Source organism: Podarcis bocagei (genome assembly GCF_964188305.1).
Source record: "Podarcis bocagei genome assembly, chromosome: 3".
In the NCBI taxonomy this organism is placed as follows: domain Eukaryota; kingdom Metazoa; phylum Chordata; class Lepidosauria; order Squamata; family Lacertidae; genus Podarcis; species Podarcis bocagei.
Window position 1 is genome coordinate 92,132,242 of NC_138127.1, and position 20,982 is coordinate 92,153,223.

Consider the following 20,982-nt stretch of genomic DNA (forward strand, 5'->3'; position numbering starts at 1 on the left):
TTCCCAACCGCCCCATTTCCCCCCAGGCAGAGGGCTGGTTACTTCTCATTGCTTTTTACGATTCCCAATAGCTATTTTAATCTTTTATGATTTCCACTAATTTGAGAAAGTAGCTTTCTTCCCCGTATTTGGGTCATTCATTTCCACGAGTATGTACCGAGACAACTCGCATTACTTCAGTACACTCTGCCCACTATATAAAATTCCTCATTAACTTTGTAAATATATTCAGAAAGGGAATTTTACGGCGGGGGGTTGGAAATGGAAATGAACTGACCTTTCATCTCTGCTTTCCTTATAAGGGCACATTTAGGACTGCTTTTGTGTGTGTGCAGATTGAGAATACCAGCGGCTTTAGGTAACTTGTTCCTGTAAGTCCATAGGAATGAGGGGTCTTCAACCTGTACTAATTCACAAGGTACCAGGGTATATGGCCACTGGGACCATATAACACCAGTCCTGAAAGACCTACATTGGCTCCCAGTACGTTTCTGAGCACAATTCAAAGTGTTGGGTGTTGACCTTTAAAGCCCTAAACATCCTCGGTCCTGCATACCTGAAGAAGCGTCTCCACCCCCAACATTCTGCCCGGACACTGAGATCCAGCTCTGAGGGCCTTCTGGCGGTTCTGTGGAACGCCCTCCCATCAGATGTCAAGGAAATAAACAATTATCTGACTTTTAGAAGACATCTGAAGGCAGCCCTGTTTTGTTGTCGTTTAGTCGTGTCCGACTCTTCATGACCCCATGGACCAGAGCACGCCAGGCACTCCTGTCTTCCACTGTCTCCCGCAGTTTGGTCAGACTCATGCTGGTAGCTTCGAGAACACTTTCCAACCATCTCGTCCTCTGTCGTCCCCTTCTCCTTGTGCCCTGTTTAGGGAAGTTTTTAATGTTTGATGTTTTATCGTGTTTTTAATATTCTGTTGGGAGTCGCCCAGAGAGGCTGGGGAAACCCAGCCAGATGGGTGGGGTATAATACATACATACATACATACATACATACATACATACATACATACATACATACCAGCCTGTGAAGTCCCCAAATGATTGGTATAGGGACCTGTGCCTTTTAACTTGTTCATAAACAGCGGCAACTGATAGCCCCCAGACCTGGTGGGGTGGCCCGTATCCAAGGAGGCAATGTAAGAAGGACCAAGGTTGTCACATGGGGGGCAAGTTGTCCTGGTTTTCTTCCCATCCTCCTCCCTTGCAAAGGTGCAGACACACAAAAGCACTGCCAGTTACACAGGTACTTGGTGCCTAACTAAACTGAAAAGCTTTCAACCTCAGTTTGTTTATTCATTTATGACATTTATATGCCACCTTTATCTTCCAAGGATCTCAAGGTGGTGTCCGTGGTTCTCCTCTCCTCCCCACTGCATCCTCACAACAACCCTGTGAGGCAGGTCAGGCTAAGAGATGCTTCATGGCTGAGCAGGGATTCGAACTCTGCTCTCCCAGGTCCTAGTGTAACATTCTTTAACCATTACACCACACTCCTCTCACTGGTTTAGGGGGGGTCCTTGCTGTCTCAATTTCTAGTGCGGGTTAACATCGCAGTAACTCTCTAAAGAAGGCTGATCGCCGAAGAATTGATGCTTTTGAGTTATGGTGTTGGAGGAGACTCTTGAGAGTCCCATGGACTGCAAGAAGATCAAACGCATCCATTCTGAAGGAAATCAGCCCCGAGTGCTCACTGGAAGGACAGATCCTGAAGCTGAGGCTCCAGTACTTTGGCCACCTCATGAGAAGACTCCCTGGGAAAGACCTTGATGTTGGGAAAGATGGAGGGCACAAGGAGAAGGGGACGACAGAGGACGAGACGGTTGGACCGTGTTCTCGAAGCTACCAGCATGAGTTTGACCAAACTGCGGGAGGCAGTGGAAGACAGGAGTGCCTGGCGTGCTCCGGTCCATGGGGTCATGAAGAGTCGGACACGACTAAATGACTAAACAACTCCTCCTCTCTGGCACACAATGCAGAACACACCGCAGGAAGAATGCATGGTTCCGATTTACTTATGGCAGAATGATTGACAGGGAGGGCTACCAGGGTCCGACCCCCCACCCCCATTATAAACCTTATCTTGCTTTCCCCTTTCTCTCCCGTGGCTTCTGACAGAGAAAAATGGGGAGAGAAATGAGTAAAAGAATCCACTGCCCTACTGAAGCCATTTCTGTGGGAAAGAGTTGCTGGAGACAGGGGTAGGACCTAAGGAGTGGAAATGAGCAAAAGTATCTAGTAAGCCTCTCAGCCAGTGGGAAATCTATTGATGACTGTGGACGACAAGAGAAAGACTAGGCCATGGCTTTGGAGGGCTCAGAATCTTGCCCCACTTTGCCTAATAGAGGAGACGCCACCGTCCATAAATCATCTTAAGAATTAGGGATGAGCTGTAGGGTGGCCAAGTTTGCTGAAGATACTAAATTGTTCAGTGTCATTAAAACAAAAAGACATGGCAAAGGGCTCCAAACCAGCAAATGTAAAATAATGAATGTGGGCACAAAAGAATCTTAATTTCACAGGGTCTCAAGTGGCAGTGACCGACCAGTAATGAGACCTTGGGGTTGTAGTGCTCAATGAAGATGTTTGGCCCAGTGGGCAGCTGCTGTGAAAAAAGCAAATTCCATGCCTGGGAGCATTATTAAAGGAATTTTAAAAGAAACTCATTATTAAAGGAATTTTAAAAGAAACTCAAGTCTTAATACAAATCTATAATGCACCTGCATTCAGAGTACTGTGTAGAGTCATAATTATTTTTTTAAATTTCTGGTAGCCTCATGAGGACATTGTAGAGTTGGAAAAGGTCCAGAACGGGCAATCAGAATGATCAAGGGGAAGTTGCAAGTCTCCTAGGAGGAAAGGTGTGGGGCTTTTCAGTGAAAAGGCAAGGAAGAAAGGATGTGATAGCTTATAAAATTATGCATAGCATGGAGAAAATAAGAGAAAATATTTTCTCCCTCTCTCCTAACACTAGAACTCGTGGACACCCAATGAAGCGAAATGCTGGAAGATTAGGAAAGAGAAAAGAATTTACTTCTTCATGCAGTGCATAAACTAGACCTGAAGGAGCATCTCCACCCCATTGCTCAGCCATGAGGTCCAGCTCCGAGGCCCTTCTGGCGGTTCCCTCACTGCGAGAAGTGAAGTTACAGGGAACCAGGCAGAGGGCCTTCTCAGCAGTGGCACCTGCCCTGTGGAACGCCCTTGCATCAGATGTCAAGGAAATAAACAAGTATCTGACTTTAGAACACATCTGAAGGCAGCCCTGTTTAGGCAAGTTTTTAATGTTTTATATTCTGTTGGGAGTTGCCCAGAGTGGCTGGGAAAACCCAGCCAGATGGGCGGAATAATCATCATCATCATCATCAACTATGGAACTCACTCTTGCAGGAGGCAGTAACGGCCACCAAAGTTGGATGACTTTAAAAAGGATTAGACAAATTCAAGGAAGACAAGGCTGTTGAGGGTGACTAGCCACAATAAAATATAGCAATCTCCACTGCCAGAGGCAGTTACTGGGAACTGAAGATGGGTAGAGTGCTGCAGTGCTCATGCAGACCTCTGAAAGAACTAAACCAGTCATCCCAACCTTCTGCCCTCCAGATGTTTTGGACTACAATTCCCATCATCCCTGACCACTGGTCCTGTTAGCTAGGGATCATGGGAGTTGTACACCAAACCATCTGGAGGGCCAAAGGTTAGGGGTGACTGAACTAGACGGTTCAGCCGGCTCCCCTTACATTTTCTCAGTCAGTCGGAATGAGGGCTCTTCAACCTGTGCTAATTTGCAGGGAACCAAGTCAGCAGGATGCTAGCCTAGAACGCGGTAAACTTTACTACTGGAAAAGAACCAGGCGAAGCTGTCGCCCAAGCAAGCGAGATCCGCGCTTAACATGCCTCAGGTGTTCCAGCTCAAGGAATGTAATTCACACCGGGAAGAGGGAAGGTACTGCGAGGAAAAGGTCAGGCACTTGATCACGGCACCAAAACACTCCTGCAATATAGCGAAGCCTTTATTTTGCTGGAGAGGATTAATCAATCTCTTAAGAGGGCAGATGTCTTACCTGACCCTTCGGAAGGGCGTTCCAATCCCGTCTCACTTCAGAGGGCAACTGGGTTCCACCTGAGACCCACGTGGTTCTGCTCCCCACAGGCGAGAAAGAAGATGAGCAATCCTCTCAGCTTCCTCCAGAATCCCAAATGCCCATTTGCTTCCCAAGCGCAAGAGACCATGTCTCTTTTCCCTGGCACTACTTTCCAGGGCTTTGAGCCGTGAGTCCATTTCTCTTTCTCTCTGCGCATCTTCCGGGTTGTTTTCTGGGAATCTGGGACCCCTTCCCTTTTGAAGCTGCAGCCCTGCTCTGTTCATTTACAGTGTGTACAGCGCAGGTTTACAGCACCGTCAGCCAACACAACACTGTTTACATCAATCCACCCACGCACATAAAGCGAGGAATATAAACCTTAAGATAAACTGCACTGCATTTCTTCCTCTTTCCATCATCACTGCAAGCGATCAGAATCAATAACACCATGAAGAGGAGTTGCTGCACTTTGCCAGTGTTATTTGCCTATTAAAAGACTCGGCGGTAATCGGTATTGCATTGCTAATTATTTAAAATTGGTTCTATAAACAAGCTTCACAAGTGCAACTGTGCTTCTCGGCAACTTATCTGTTGCCCTAAAAACCTGGGAGGAAAGCAGCAGAGTTGGTGCAATGCATGTGGTTTTAAGAGCATGTACAAGGATGCCATAAATGTAATGCTAAGTTCTACGCTGTGACTGTATTGTATAATATAAATTTATTTTAAAAAGCCTTTTTATTATTATTTGTTAAATTTCTGTACCACCTTTCATCCGAGGATCACAGGGGAGTTTATAATTAAAAACACAAAAATGCATAACATAGTAATAAGACAAACACATCCACACACCCACACTTTAAAAGGTCATAAAGGTAAAGGTACCCCTGCCCAAAGGCCAGTCGTGTCCGACTCTAGGGTTGTGCACCCATCTCACTTAAGAGGCCGGGGGCCAGCGCTGTCCGGAGACACTTCCGGGTCGTGTGGCCAGCGTGACGAAGCTGCTCTGGCGAGCCAGCACCAGCGCAGCACACAGAAACGCCGTTTACCTTCCCGCTATAAAGCGGTACCTATTTATCTACTTGCACTTAAGGGTGCTTTCGAACTGCTAGGTGGGCAGGAGCTGGGACCGAAAGACGGGAGCTCACCCCGCCGCGGGGATTCGAACCGCCGACCATACGATCGGCAAGTTCCTAGGCACTGCGGTTTTACCCACAACGCCACCCGCGTCCCCTAAAAGGTCATAGATTGTTTAATTAGCCAAAGGGCCTGCCCAGCGCCAGGTGAGCCTCCCCGGGGAAAGCATTCTAAAAATGGGCAGCCACAGCAGAAAAGACCAATTCTTGTGTTGCTGCCTTCCGGACCTCTCATGGAGGAGGCACACAAAAAAGGGCCTCAGATTATGATTGCAGGGTCTGGGTCGATTCATTTGGAGAGAGGACGTCAGGCCAGGGCTGGTGTTATATGCTCAAACCGCCTTGCTCCGGTGAGCAACCTGGCTGCTGAATTCTGCACCAGCTGAAGTTTCTGAACCATCTTTAGAGGCAGTCCCATGTACAACACATTGCAGAAATCTTGGCTGATTGATGAGGCCAGAGATTAATTCCTTTCTGTTCTGCAGTGCCAGGGAAACTGGCAACCGGAACAGAATTTTCTTTCTGGCGGGGGAACAGGAGGATCAAATTCACTGAAGCTGCTCCTTCTCGGGCCAATGGATAGAGACAGGCTTGTTCTCTCCTTCCTATGTTGTTCTTTCTTGAAGTCTCTCAATTTCTTGGTTCCCGGGTTGGTGGCAGAGGCCAGTGTCCTCCTCAGTCCCAGGGCAAGAGATTTTACAGGTCTCTTTGGATTCTGTGACCGCACTGGGAAAGTATACCATTGGATACCAGCAATGGAATTCAACTACTTGCTAGAAAAATCAATAAATCCCAGCTATCATTATAATAATAATTTATTATTTATACCCCACCCATCTGGCTGGGTTTCCCCAGCCACTCTGGGCGGCTTCCAACGGAATATTAAAATACAATAACCTATTAAACATTAAAAGCTTCCCTAAACAGGGCTGCCTTCAGATGTCTTCTAAAAATCTGGTAGTTGTTTTTCTTTGGCATCTGGTGGGAGGGTGTTCCACAGGGCGGGTGCCACTACCGAGAAGGCCCTCTGCCTGGTTCCCTGTAACCTCACTTCTCTCAGGGAGGGAACCAACAGAAGGCCCTCGGCACTGGACCTCAGTGTCCGGGCAGAACAATGGGGTGGAGACGCTCCTTCAGGTATACTGGACCGAGGCCGTTTAGGGCTTTCATTAACCCCCCCCCCCAACTTCTAAGTCACAAAGGATGGAGCGAAGAGTATTGGGGCAAAGACTGATAAATTCGCAGAAGACACATTCAGAGACAATATGCCACTGAACAACAATTGCTGGAGAGCAAGAGCAGGATGAGAATTGCACGCCCTGCTTGAGGGTTCCCTAGAAGCAGAATGCTGCACTGGATAGACCTTCTCATCTCACGCCAGCAGGGCTGCTGCTCTCAGGTGCTAAACCAGAGGGCTATAAGATGGATTTTTAGTAGGAAGGTTTTGAGATGCCCAGCATACCTCCTTGCTCCTTGCACCTCTGGATGAGAAGATTAAAGTAAGTTTTTTTTTTTTTTAAAAAAGCAGTCTAATTTCATATAAAGGTAGCATCAGACAGCAGCTGCAAAATGCACAGAGACACAGATGCAAAGTGCTAAATTTGAGAAGCGTGCTCCTTATGTCATAGCACAGCCCCTGCAAAATTCTACTGTCCATCCATAAAAAGTGACTTTTCCTCCCCACTTCCAAGAATACAGAGCAGTTGTAGTTGGCTCAGAAGCAGAGAGAGAGAGAGAAGGGCAAGAACTAAAGGTCTGACAAGATTTGGAACGCAAGATAAAAACCGGAAAGTGATCTGCTTATCTGGAATGAAGCCACGATGGCAATTATTACTAGCTGAAAATATCAGGCCATACTGAGAGAAACAGAGAAAAGAGGCGGGGGTGGGGGGCAAGAGCAAATTAGGCGGAAATGGTGAGAAAAGGTCTTTGCCCTAGCAAAATAAGAAGTCCTGCAAATAAAATCTCACTTGATGCTCAAAGAGGAAGAAGTTTGATTTTATAAAATTAGTAACTTTACTTCAAAAATTTGTTCAGTGAAATGTTGCTATAAAACACCTTAGCAGTTAGTAATCCAAAGCAGGTCTGTCAAAATGACATACACACTCATTGCCACCAGTAATGAGACGGCAATTAGTTTCTTTGTACAGAATCTCTAGAAACTGCCCAGATTTCAGTTCAATGTTAGAAGCATGCACATTCACAGCAAAACAAACAAACAAACAAACAAACAAACAAACAACAACCCAATTCTGGTTGTTTTGGTAGAATTTGAGAGTAAACAATTAAATGACTGAAATTGCAGGTGGGCTAGTGCAGGTCGTACACAAATTGGTGATTTTGTTGGTGCCCAGACATCTTAACACACTTGGTATTCTGATTCCAATTATTAAAATGATTTAATTTTATCTGAGTAAGATGATGAAAGAGGTTTCTAGTAATATCACTTAAAATTTAGCATTTGGGGGTAAGGTTAATAAATGAAAGATGAATATATTGCCACAGGTAATATATGTACTTTGTGGTATTTCATTATATATTCCCCAAGCATATCTTCGGAAATTTATTGGGCTAATTGGGAACTTGATTTGGGATAATTCTCCACCACATTTTTTACTTAAAGAGACTTCAACTGTCAGCATTTGAAGATGGTTTTAATTTTTCAGATATGCAAAATATTATGGAAGATTCTGGCCTGCGTAATACCGGCACATGAAGCTAAGGCACGCTGCTTTCTGGGAAACTCTCTTAAGCTTCCACAGCAATCTGCAAAGAAAACAGCTGGGAATACAACCAAGCAGCACTAATAAGTGGCAAGAGAAGCAGGTGGATGGAAAATGGGGAGCCTCCAAGTCTGCACAGGCTGCGTAGTGGAAGAAATGAGGAGTGGGGAGTCCTGGGAAATATGTTGGGGGGGGGGAAGGTGCTCCTTGACTCTTTGCCAAGCTTGAGGCTTGCCCCTGGAAGGAGGGAGAGAATTTTTTGCAATAATTTTGCAAATAATTTGCAATCCATTTCCCATTGAAGGCGGTGAACACTTCTCAGGCTGGGAATGTCACCAATTAATTTTGCTCAAATTCTTGCTTGTTCAGAGGACTGGAATGCCCCTAGCATTAGGGGCAGAGAAAACTTGGGATTGCTGACCTCGCTGGCCAGAGTCGATACTTGATTTGCAGCAGGAGATTTGCACCTGTAAAATGGCGTGTCACAAATATAGCCAGATATTACACATCCTTCCTAAAAGGCAGTCTCCTTTTGTCCTTGGCGGCATTCCTTTTCCTCTTCTTGCTCAGGAAGCCCTCCAGCTTCCCACTCCTCTTCAGCTCTTTGTACTTCTCAGCCAGTTCCAATTTCCGCTTATCAGCTGCAAAGCACAAAAGGGAAAGTGGCCTTAATTCAAGCCAGCCATGTTCATAATGTCACTAGCAATTCCCATCCCTAACTCAAGCCCCCTCTTCCACTCCCAGTCCTCTCCCATCTTTCAATAGAGTTCTGTGATTTTTTTAAAAAAAGAATCCACATTGATGACTGCACACCCTCTCAGTAAAAGTCACCATCCACTCCCTTTGCTTTGCATTATTCCCCAGTGCAACTGGTAACCAGATCCAATGAACATAGCAGGTGAGAACACCATTCAAAGTGGCAGTGCTGACCATCTCCAATATGCAAACCAAGCAGAGGAGAGGAACACAACAGACTGTCTTTATAGGGTAAACAGGGTCAGGGCAAGACTATCAGGTGCTCAAGGTCACACAGAGTTTGGGTCAAACCAGGATAAACCCAGTAGCGCAGCTACGACTCTGATCAGTTTGTTTAATTGACTCCCATCGAGCCCTGTCTTAAAAGGATTTCTTCCTTCTGTTCAAGAGTCACACCACTGCAGACACTGCTGTGAACCAAGTGGTGTAGCGTGGGTTGCCAGGGCCGAGGGCCGTGGAGGGAATGGGTGGGAGGCTGGGAGACAGGGTACGCATGCTCATTCAACTGCCTAGCAGTGCCCCTGTCACCCAGGAGATCGCAGCCACAGAGATAAGAAGAGTTGTTCCATTGCATGGAGAGGTCACTTCCTGGTTCGCAGGGAGAAACCGTTTTCAACAGAGCCTAGCGACAGAAGCACGCAGCTGTATTGAGGCAGCACCGGGTGTTGACATTTTGCGCCCAAGCCAATCGCCCCTGTGCCCCCGCCAGCTACGCCACTGCATCAGCAACAGGTCCCCTATTTGACAGCCTGATGGAAAGTCAAGGCTCGAAACGTGTATCTTCTGTCGACAGGCCAACACTTACACTTCTTTAGATAGAAGGGCTTCTTTCCTTGCTGGGCCAGCTCCCTCTGCTGCCTCTTCAAGGCCAGCTCCTTTTCTCTCTCCTTCTGTTGCTTCCTCTGTGTCTCTTCCTGCTGAGTCTAAGAAGCAAAGGTGGGCAAGTTGCAAACATGCCACGGCTGGCCAGTGTCAACGTTTCTCCTCTCCCCAATCTCATGGGCCTCACTGGAGCTTTCCGCTGAATGGCGGCTCCAGGCTTTGGGCCTGCCTGCGGCGTCTCCAAAGGAAACCCGAGCTGCTCCTAATTCCCCGCGGCCCCAACTCACCATTTGCTTGAGGAGCTGCTGCAACTTGGTTTGCCGCTCCACATTTCGGCTTTTCTTCAGGTGCTTCTGGACTACCTGCAGGGGGGGAAGAGGGGAATGCGCTGAAAGGGAAGTCGCCTTTCAACCCAGGACTCTGAGGTAAAAAGGGAGGTAAAAAACTGAGGTAAAAAACAGGCTTTTTCTCCTTCTAGGCAGGTTTCACTCGATGTGAGTAGCTGCAGCCATTACCTCTTTCTCCTTCTTCCTGATGTCGTTCAAGAAGCCGTACGTCTTTTCAAAGATTTCTGGCTTATACTCCCCAGAGAGGTCATCAAAGCGAGGATCTCGAGGTACCTGGGGAAGAGGAAAGAGGAGCGAGCACTAAAATTTGAACACTGCCAAAAAGTGGTGTCTTTCTTCTTGGGCACCCATCATTACTCTGTCTTTCAGGAGCAAGTCGGATCTGTATCACTCCTGTCACACTCGGTGGCCCTTGCCTCATGCAGGACTGCACTGAGCACTGCTTACTAAGTCAACAGTCTCCTCAGCCGTCATGCGAACTCCTTTATCTTCATCCTCTCCCAAGTAATTTTCATTCACCCTCTCCAAGTAATTTTCAGTTGTGTTACTCAAATATTCTTCTTTTCTTTTCTTTTCTGTTTATTTTTGTCCACAGACACAAGGCTATTTTCTCCCTTTTTTTACTAATTTGCAAATTTAACAAAGAAAATGAAAAAATAAAAACCAGAAAGGGGGAGGGGAAATGAAATAAAATTAAAGAGAAAAAAAGCAACTCACCTTCTTTTTAACAGGCACAACTCGTCTTAGATAGGGGACTGGCTTCTTGGCTGAAATTTCCAGAGGTCTGTGGGAGAGATAGAGAGTACATACTTAGGAAAGAGAAGCCTGGGGGTTATTTCCTATCCCTGGGTGGGTTGATTCTCAGAACCATCTCTCAAGACACGAAACTCAAATGCTGCGCCCTTGTTTTGCTTGTTTTCCCTCCGCACTGTTGACCACTAGAAACTTTTGGAAACTAAGAGACTGCTATGTGCAAGGAACTGAAAGCCACTTGGAAAGCAAAGTGTGTTATGTAATATGACAAGAGAAGAGATTAAAGGGAAAAGTACATTAACGCAGGACTGGATTCAATCTTCTGAATTTTGGAACAAGATGTATTACTACTAGAAGACTTTATAATAGATATTAAGGCTAACTACATGATGTATGTGTTTCCTTATATTTATTGCTATGTATATATTACGGGCTGTCAACAGATTATAAAAGTTTAGTTGATAAATAGTCTGGCCTTTAACCAATTATTGATTAATCATTACATTTAAATACTAGAGCCTTAGTATAGATGCCTTTTTGAGATATTGAAGGAAATGCAAGGTATCATCTGTTTACTGAATTGAAAGTTACCACTCACTGTTAGAAAGAAAAGGGCTCCTTAACATTACCTTCCCTCCATTCCACAGGGGAAAACATAACTTCAAAGAACAAGAGTGCCCTGAATTTTCATCCCCAATAATTTAAAACCCCCTTTATTTAAAGCAAGAGAGCACAGTGGATGCTCAGGTTGCGAACATGATCCATGCGGGAGGCACGTTTGCAACCCGCACCCCACGCGTCTGTGCACATGCAGGTTGCAATTGGGTGCTTCTGCGCATGCGCAAAGCACAATTTAGTGCTTCTGCATATGCACAAGTGCCAAAACCTGGAAGTAACCACCCCGGTACTTCCGGGTTCAGAGTGGTGCGCAACCTGAAATCACGCAAGCCGAAGCGTCTGTAACCTGAGGTATGACTGTACTCCTAAACACAACAGCATAATCCTATATCCTACTGCGTACAATGGACCTTACTTCCAAGTATATTTGCTAAGGATTGTAGTGTAGAGCTTTAGTTAACTACTCTACCAACGAAAGCATCACGTCCTGTTTACAGAAAATTGTGACATGCATATTATTAGTGAGCAGTGTTAGAAACTTACTAGGCACCAAATGGCACCTTTGAAGTACTTTACAGACGTCACAACAGAATGTCTATTGGACTAGATGACCCTCAGAGTCCCTTCCAACACTACAATTCCATGATTCTCTGATCTCAACTACATTGTTTGACCGTAGCTCGCTCTTACAACAATTCACTTGAAAGGAGAAACAAACACAGGGGAAATGGAAACGCAATCAACCAGGGTTCGAAATTAGCAGGGTGGCAGGCGCATTTTGAGCCTGAAGATTCTCCATTTGCGAGCACCTCAAAAAGTCTGGGTGCCATTTTTTGCTCCTGGCTGTCAGTCAAGGATTACTGAACTGTATGTGATTTGAAGCCTTGAAGTATATGTTAAGGAAAGAGTAGACGGTTTGGAAATACCAATATTTTATTGTATCCACCAAATTAAGCATGTATTAACAATTTTTGCTAAAAACGTGTCACTTATGTGTAATTGCATATTAATTGATGCTTATCAAAATAATAAATAAAAAGTGTTGCCGACCTCCCCCCCAGTAGGAACTAGACATTCTGTTTTGGCGCCCACAACCCAGGTCCCAGAAGTCATTTGGCTCCTAGCTTTCCTATTCTAGTTTCTAACACTGGAATTAACTATGGGCCAAGGCAGAGGTTTTCAAACTGTGGTCTGCGAGTTCCATTTGGGTGGCCTGTGGAGAGGCTGCAGCACAGTTAAATATCTCTGTACTCAGCCCTGAACTTCCTTTCCTTGATGTGATGATGGAGGACTAAGATGACCAGCAAGGAGTCCATGATTCGCACAGCAGCACAAGACGTGCAGCTTTTGTTGTGCATGAGTCAGCTGACTCAATGCAGCTCTCAGTCGCCAACCTAGCACTCAGTCCACGCAGTTGCAATTGGACCCTCACTGTCAGCAAAATGGCACCCAGGGAATTTTAAACACTGTCGGTGAGGTGCCTGTAGTTGTCATTTCAAAATAACTATCACACACAGAATTTCAAAGGGGAAAACGGGCTTCAGAGGAAAGCTAAGAGGCCAATTCCCCTTTCAAGCTAGAAGGAAGCCTCTTCAAATGCACATCCATTGAGCCAAATTCTATCCTCCACATAGGAATATAGAAGCTGTCTTATACACAGTCAGCACATTTCCCCCTCTATCTCAGTGTTATGTACACAGACTGGCGGGACGCGGGTGGCGCTGTGGTCTAAACCACTGAGCCTCTTGGGCTTGCTGATCAGAAGGTCGGCGGTTTGAATCCCCACGACGGAGTGAGCTCCCGTTGCTCTGTCCCAGCTTCTGCCCACCTTGCAGATCGAAAGCATGCCAGTGAAAGTAGATAAATAGGTACCACCGTGGCGGGAAAGTAAACTGCGTTTCCGTGTGATCTGGCTTCCATCACGGTGTCCTGTTGCGCCAGAAGCGGTTTAGTCCTGCTGGCCACATGACCTGGAAAGCTGTCTGTGGACAAACGCTGGCTCCCTCGGTCTGAAAGCGAGATGAGCACCGCAACCCCATAGTTGCCTTGTAATGGACTTAACCATCCAGGGGTCCTTTGATTTTATTTTATTTTACCTTACCCTGACTGGCAGCAGCTCTCCGGAGTTTCAGCAGCATTTCTCCCCCCCCCCCCCCGGCCTGACCTGGGGATGCTAGGGACTGAAGCCAAGCATGCACTCTATCGCCAAGAGCTCTGGTCGCAGCATCCGGTCCCTACCCAGCTGAAGGACTTGCAGAGACTTGTTTCTCTTCAGCCCCACACCTGGCTGACTGGTTGAGGGATGGTACTTGAGCCTTGCTCTCTGCCACCAACATTCCCTGGCAGCAAAAAGGGAGGGCACCCAGACTGCTGCCAGCCACTTCTGTTTGGGGAGGGGAGCTTGAAACAAGGGATCATTTCAGCCCCCATTCCCCCCCCCCCCCGCAGGCACAGGCAGGCACCCTCTCACGCCCACCATCTAATTTGACTCTCGGTGCATCCACACACCCGCTGGGTCCGCACTCCTATGCAGAATGGGAGGATGTAAAGACGGAAAGCGAAGAAAACATTTCGATTCTGCTGGCATGGGTGGATTCCGATGCGAATGATTGTATTGCGGTGATTGCAATCTGTATGGCAAATTAATTATATAATCAGTGGGTAAAAGAGGGAAAAGTGCTAATTAAAAAAAGGGGGGGGGAAGCTTCTCGGGCTGTGTGCATCTAATTAAGTGCTCTTATCATTCCCGTCCCCTTTTCACCTGCATTCATTGCCTTTTAAGAGGGTGTCTTTTTCTTCAGAATTGCAGGGCACAAACCGTAAGTCATTATGTGTACGCTACTCTGAATAAAGGTCAGGGAGCAAAGTTTCAGACAAAATAATATAATCTCTAATGAGATTTTGCTTTTCTGATGTTCAAAGTCAAGATTTTGGTTTGAAATGGTGGTCCCTAGCCTTTATCAGTATATCACAGGGTTCTGCTACCAGCTGTATAAGCTGCAAGTTTTTATCCCAAGACCCAAAGTCAGATAAATTTGGATGGAAATATTTTGATTGATGGAATTACACTGACATCTCTCTGGAAGTGGACCCATCCTGAGCTACTTTTGGATGTTCAAAATCTCTCCAGCATCCAGAATCGCTTTTTATCATCAGCTTCGGCTGATTATTCCAGATCAATGGTTCTGCCTTAAAACCAGGGGTGGAAAGGCTTTGTCCCCCCCCCCACCCCCATATCTCTGGATTCCAACTCCCATCAGCCCCATCCTGCGTGGACAATAGACTGGAATGATGGGAGTTGTGGTTCAGTAACACCTGGAATGCCACAGAATCCTCATCCCTGGCTATGGAAACCATCACTCAGTTTGTAATCTCTAGGCTGAGCTACTGCAATATGCTATATCTGGGGCTTCTGCTAGAGTATTCAAAAGCTGTTCTTCGTGCAAAACCCAGCAGCCCATTAATTAACGTCAAGGAACACTCGGGCTTATGCAACGCTGTATCTGCTTCAACCACCAATTGGCTTCCATGCCCTTTCCAAAAATGCTGACATTACCCTTTCAAGTCCTAAACAACTTGGGCTCAGGGAAAGCACGAGAGCTTGTCTCTCAGTAAAAATCAGCAAAGGAGACCCTCCTCTGACAACAGCCCCACCTAGAACAGGTCAAGGACCAGGGCTTTCTCAGTCGTTGCTTCTGTTTTATGGGATACAATGACCGAAAGGTGCCCAGATTTATTATAATTTGCAAAGATTTGGTTTTTAAATCCTTTTAAATGGCCCAACATTTCACCTGTAGCTTGATGTTAAATGAGTTTTAACATTGTTGTGTTCTTAAAACTTTGTATCCACGAATAACCCACAGTTATTGTTCAAGTGGTAAGAAGAACTAAGCACCACTCATGTCTTGTATTTACTAAGCCTACAACTTACATACATTTAACTTGTACACATTCAGCTTTATGCGTGAGACAAAAAGTAAAAAGGGGGGGTGGGATTCCAGGAAAAATGACGCCCCCCCCAACCTGCTGCTGAACTGAACGTGTTTTGATAACGTGCAATTTTGGCTTTGGGCACGATCCCCAGAACGTCACCCCAGCGTCAGTTGCGGGCTTACTGTACGTTAGAACTGTTTTGGCTCCAGCTGCACCTGAACACTTCAGTGGAAAGGCAGGCTATAAAAAGCAGTAAATACTGGAATAAACTTACGCAAAGCAGGAGTTGGGAAAAGGTCTCCACTTTAGCAATAAACGGTTCCAGCATCCCGTTCCCCACCTCTCTTCAACCTGCTGGATTACCGCCTTCAAAGCATTTTCAACCCACAGGGCCCAATTATTCAGAAGACAAAAGCAGGTGATGAACCTGCAATATTCTCTCCAAAATGGATTGGTCCAGTAAAGTCAACATATCACTTATTTGGTGCCTTTTACTCCCTGGACTGACGTGGCGCCATCGCTATGCCAACATAAATTTTAATGAGCCGCCGTAGAAATCCTTTGAAAATATGACACCCAGACCCTCTTCGGCAGTGACATTAACCAAGTCACACTCCTGTTGTGCTTCGCAACCGCCAGCCTTCAGACGCGGCAGAAAAAGCAGCGCATCACGGGAAACAGACAGCTCTCTATGAAACAGCCTTTTTTAGAGGGATACACCAAATTCCCTCAGGAGAAACTGATAAAATTATGGGGAGTGGAGAAAACAAGTAAGCTAATCTTCTGCACCAACAGCCCATGAACGGCTCGATGAAGTTAATTATATTTTTATTAGCTAGCTGAAAAGACAGCACCCTTACTAGAGTTGTGACAGTACTGTGGAGTTTCGCAGGCAGAGCTGCCAGTTCTTGATCTGGATGCGGCACCTACTGCTTTAACAGCCCTGGGGCAGCAAAACATTATTTGGCTGTGGTGTCCCAGCTGCCCCACTGCAATTTTCTCCTCCAGGTTTGAAGTAGCAATGGGATTCTGCTTTCTGCAGCAGGCAGATGAGCAACATTTAGGCTCATACCCAACAAAGTTGTCCTGTAAGCACAAGGAGTTCAAGCTGTGCTTCTTCTCATCTCCCTATGTACACACCCCAAATCTGTTCTAGGGTTCCCACCAACCTTAGAGAGCAGATTTGGGGGCGGGAAGAGGAATCCCATTGTGCAGACAGCAGTCTTTGCACTAATAGGACGACTTTGTCAGATACAAGCCAGAGAACGGACCGCAGCAGCAGCAGGGCAGGAGCTGTCATTCCAGACACCATGTGGGAATTCACAAACCAGCCAGGCTCCTTCAGACACCTCTCGCTTTTCACTTCCCTAACATACTGGTTTCCAATGAGCATGTGGAAGATTTTATAAAGCTTGCTCACTTTTTATAAGATATTGTGGTGTTATGTTGCTTGCTTCTGAATCCAATTTCATTCAAGAATGCACCACTGAACAGGATAGAATTTGGGGAGCATTCCCTTAAAGTCGAGAGGGTTCCTTTCAAAGACACACACACAAACACCTAGCTGATTTGATTCCAGCTGCACTGGGGCTTTTGTAGAAAGGCTCTCTCTCAAAAGGCTTTGGAGAGATAAAAATAGAAATAAGCAACCCATAATAGAAGAGGCATTTTGAAAGGCTTATATAGCACTGTCTGGAAAGCCAGCGAGAGCTTCAGGTAAAAGGTGAAGTAGCAGCACAAGATATTAACAGAGGGTGGGGAGGGGAGAGAGAAGAGGAGCAGAGAAAGTTGGAAAGAGATGAGAGAGAACTGATGAAGGAAAGAGCAGGTGTCTCTTGGATGGGACACTTGCAGCGAGTGAAACCTGGCTTCAGGACGATGAACAAAGGGTAATGACACACAGCAAAATGGAGAGAACTGCGGGGAGGTGTCTGAGGAGGGAATACAGTGACCATTTGCATCCGTGTCTGCTTTAATGTTTAAATTACTCATCACATTGATGGCATTTTACAGAATATAGTGGTACCTCGGGTTAAGTACTTAATTCGTTCCGGAGGTCCATTCTTAACCTGAAACTGTTCTTAACCTGAAGCACCACTTTAGCTATTGGGGCCTCCTGCTGCTGCTGCGCCGCCAGAGCACGATTTCTGTTCTCATCCTGAAGCAAAGTTCTTAACCTGAAGCACTATTTCTGGGTTAGTGGAGTCTGTAACCTGAAGCGTATGTAACCTGAAGCGTATGTAACCCGAGGTACCACTGTACACTGAAGTGTGAGAGACTGGGAACACAAACGGGGCCAAAGAGTCACATAAATGGCTCCCAGAGAGGCTTAGGAAGAAGGAAGTAAATTAATCACAGCAAGGTTATAAAAATGCATCGAGAGCAAGGTAACAGCTCCAGTGGTGCAGACCGTAAAGCAGACACTTAAGGCTGTTAGTTCTTCAGGTAAGTCCATGCTACCACCCACCCTCCCAGAGGGAGCCCTCTGGTTAAACTCCAATTCCTCCTTTCCAGGATGAATGCATTCTGCTCCAATAGCTCTCCAGAGGCAGCTCAGAAATCTCTACGCCCTTCACCAAGCAGAAAAGGACTTACTGCATGAGCCCATGCGCAAGTTTGATCATTGCTAACTTGAGAGCTCACTCTCAAGTAAGGAAGCGCAGGTTTGCAGACTTCACCTGAGCCCAGGGGAATGCAGTTCTCTTTGGGGGAATGCACAACAGGGAAACACATTTACCCGTTCTTGTTTGGACGCTGCCTCTTCTCTGGTTTTGCGACATTTACTGCCCTTTTCCCCGTAGTCATCTGCTGATAAGCCTTGGTCCCAACTCGATTTCTCAACTGCAGCAGCTCCTCAAAAGACATCGAAGACCATTCTGGGGGAAAGAAAAAAACGAGACACCCGCAAACAAATGTCAGTCTTTGGATTATTCAAACTCATCCACACCTGCCCGCCCAACCTGCTTCATGTTGAATGCTACTGTCTTTTTTTGCACTCAGATTGCAAGGGCAGCTGCAGGTAAACACCTTGCGATTCATGCAAGTGCCACCACAAAAACCCTGCACACCCACCCAGTGCTCAATCTCACAGCCCCTTCAAAGACACACTAAACTGCCCTGCCAATGGTGCTATCCCCATGTGGCTGGGTTAAGTATTCAGGGCCTATCATGGGGACCTTTTCCAGCATCCCACCAGGGACACAGATCAATGGGAAGAGGCCTACTGGACAGCACTATTGGAAGCTTCTCCCTGGGAGTGTCTGAAGGAATCCCATGTGTACCGGAGTTGTATGGAAGCACTACAAACTTGGCATCCTACGTTAAGTAACCACACACTGTGCTAGTCCTGAAGAATTATGACACAGACCGGGTCACAGCTCTATCTGTGAAATTAGGATCCAAACAAACAAAAACAAAATGGTCACTCAACTAATGGTTTCAGAGTTTGGTGCACACAAGCCAAAACTGCCAGCTAATATACAAATTAGCTGATTTTTAACATCTTCCATTCACATGTTAAAGAGGGCAGGAGGTTGAAAGTTTGTCTGCATTCTAACTTCCTTTAGTATTTCTGAAAAATGACCAGAGTAGTAATTCTAGATTCACGACTTAGAATTAAGAGCACTTTCACATCAGAGGTGTAAATCAGTCTCGGCTTGTATCTTCGGCCTTTTAATGTAATTTTTTTTAAAGCTGCTGTTCTCGGAGCTCAAGTGCAGCTTCAAAATTGAACTCTTCCACCCTGCATTCACATGTAACACACAGAATGAGAGATGCTTAGCATTGATTAGGAAATAGACTAGAAATGCCCACTCTCTCCCCCACTGCCCCAAAATAAGGAATTCAGAATACATTCAGAGCTCCTTGCATGTCCGTTATACAAGTACTTGACTCTCCGCTTGTCTTAGAAAGGAAGACTTCTGAAGTCAAGCCATTCCTATAGCACAAATCTTTCCTTAGGCTTTCTCTCTCTCAAGGGGCTTCTCAGTCCTGGTTGCTGACACTGCTAAAGAGCTTTTTGCATTACAGACACTGCCCTAAGGATTAAGGGAAAGCCCTTCCTGCTCCCATCTCTTTTATGACCTGGGGACAGAACACAACTGTTTGCGCATGGCACATTTCATCAACATGTTGCAGCAGGCAGTCACATTTTACAAAGGTTCCAAAAGACATGGTGTTGATTGATATATCATACACAGTGCAGATTAAATATAAATAAGTAAAACCCAATTTCTAGCACAAAGTGCTTGAAATTTAAATTTTGACGGCTGAGGTGACATCAGAGGAAGGGGAAAAAATAGGAGATGAAAGCATAGCAGGGAGTGATTTTATCTTCCTAAATACATAAAAATGTAAGGCTGTCATTGGGCAGCCCCCATTGGAGGATTTGTAGTGCCTCATAACAATTTGGATTTGCATGGAGTCCTCATGGGGGGTGTAGGAAGGGGGCACTATTGGTTTGTTCTTGCTTTTATTATGTATTTTGTGTTTTTTATCTCGTATTTTTATGTTGTGAACCACCCTGAGGCCTATGGATGAAGGGCAGTATACAAATGTAATAATGATGAGAAGCAAAAGAGAAGGCAGGTTGTACAACAGCATGGGAACAAGAAAGGAGAATCACTGAGAGGGGAGGAGTGGTTTTAAAACAACACCAGAAGCTGGAGTAAAGAAGAAATGGTGGAAACAGAGAAGAAAATGGAAGCTTTTTAAAAATGGCGGAGGTTTGAGGAAACTTTTACGGTCATTTGAGTACATCAGGAAAGGAGGAATACTGAAAAGGAACATTTGGTTGATTTAAACTTCCATTCCTCAGCTAGCTTATGTGAGATAAAGGATGTGCAACCTATGACTCCACAGTATTTCCCCACAAACCTGGTACCTCAACTCTTGGTACCATGCGTTGTCTTCTACATGAAGTTCCACAGTCATTGTAGTAATTCGGAACAGAGTCTTTATTAAGAAGCAACATCCATCAACAGAACTCTACCGTGCTCTAACTGAAGAAGCTAACTGACAGCCTTGCTCTTTAAATTCTATTTATTTTAAAGAGACAGCAGAATGGATCCACATAGGGGTTTGTGTGCAAGCAAGAGGGGGAGGCGTGGAAATGGGGTGGCATGCAAGGGAGAGTTGAGGAAAGTAAGCAGACGGGTAGAGGGGGAAGGATGAGAGAAAGGAGAGAGCAGAAGGCATGGGAACGAGGTTGAAACTGAAGGCAGGGGCATGAAAGGGTTTGATGAATAGGACGTGAGGTGATGCTGGCTTCATAATTCGGCATAAAGTGAAAAGGATGCTTAGTAGTTGCAATGTGTGGGAGGAAGAAGATGCAGGTGGTTACCATGGAGGAGTTTTGTGTGCAAAGGAGGTTGCACAAAAGAAGGAGGAGGAGGCATGGACATGGGGGGTGGGTGAAAACAGGGATGCAAAGCTGGACTAACAAACAGAAGAGAGAAACGGCATGAGAAATGGGGCTGGGAAGGTGAAAAGCAAGCTTAGTCCTTCCACGGGGTGTGATGGGGAAGCTCCAGGAGGTTAATGGGGAGGAATGGCAGGGGAGGTTGGCAAGTGGAGCAAACTAGTAGGAACATAAAAAGTAAAGGTAAAGGACCCCCCCCCCCCGACAGTTAAGTCCAGTCATGAACGACTCTGGAGTTGCGGTGCTCATCTCGCTTTACTGGCCGAGGGAGCCGGCGTTTGTCCACAGACAGTTTTTCCGGGTCATGTGGCCAGCTGGTGAAACCAGAGCAGTGCACGGAAATGCCGTTCACCTTCCCACCAGAGTGGTACCTATTTATCTAATT

At 45.9% G+C, this 20,982-nt stretch overlaps 1 protein-coding gene and 1 long non-coding RNA gene across 2 annotated transcripts in view; one reads left to right on the forward strand and one right to left on the reverse strand.

Annotated features, from left to right (window-relative positions):
* Nucleotides 1-20,982, forward strand: part of LOC308584288 — a 162,007-nt gene that overhangs the window by 38,762 nt on the left and 102,263 nt on the right. The gene's annotated exons all lie outside the window — the stretch shown is intronic.
* Nucleotides 7,204-20,982, reverse strand: part of RRP36 (ribosomal RNA processing 36) — a 31,562-nt gene continuing 17,783 nt past the window's right edge. The window contains exons 3-8 of the mRNA XM_081188760.1: nucleotides 17,916-18,054; nucleotides 10,592-10,658; nucleotides 10,043-10,147; nucleotides 9,815-9,889; nucleotides 9,511-9,628; nucleotides 7,204-8,590 (exon numbers count right to left, since the gene is read on the reverse strand). Coding sequence (XP_081044886.1) covers nucleotides 8,451-8,590; nucleotides 9,511-9,628; nucleotides 9,815-9,889; nucleotides 10,043-10,147; nucleotides 10,592-10,658; nucleotides 17,916-18,054 — 644 coding nt within the window. The 3' untranslated portion in view covers nucleotides 7,204-8,450. The remainder of the gene's footprint in view (nucleotides 8,591-9,510; nucleotides 9,629-9,814; nucleotides 9,890-10,042; nucleotides 10,148-10,591; nucleotides 10,659-17,915; nucleotides 18,055-20,982) is intronic.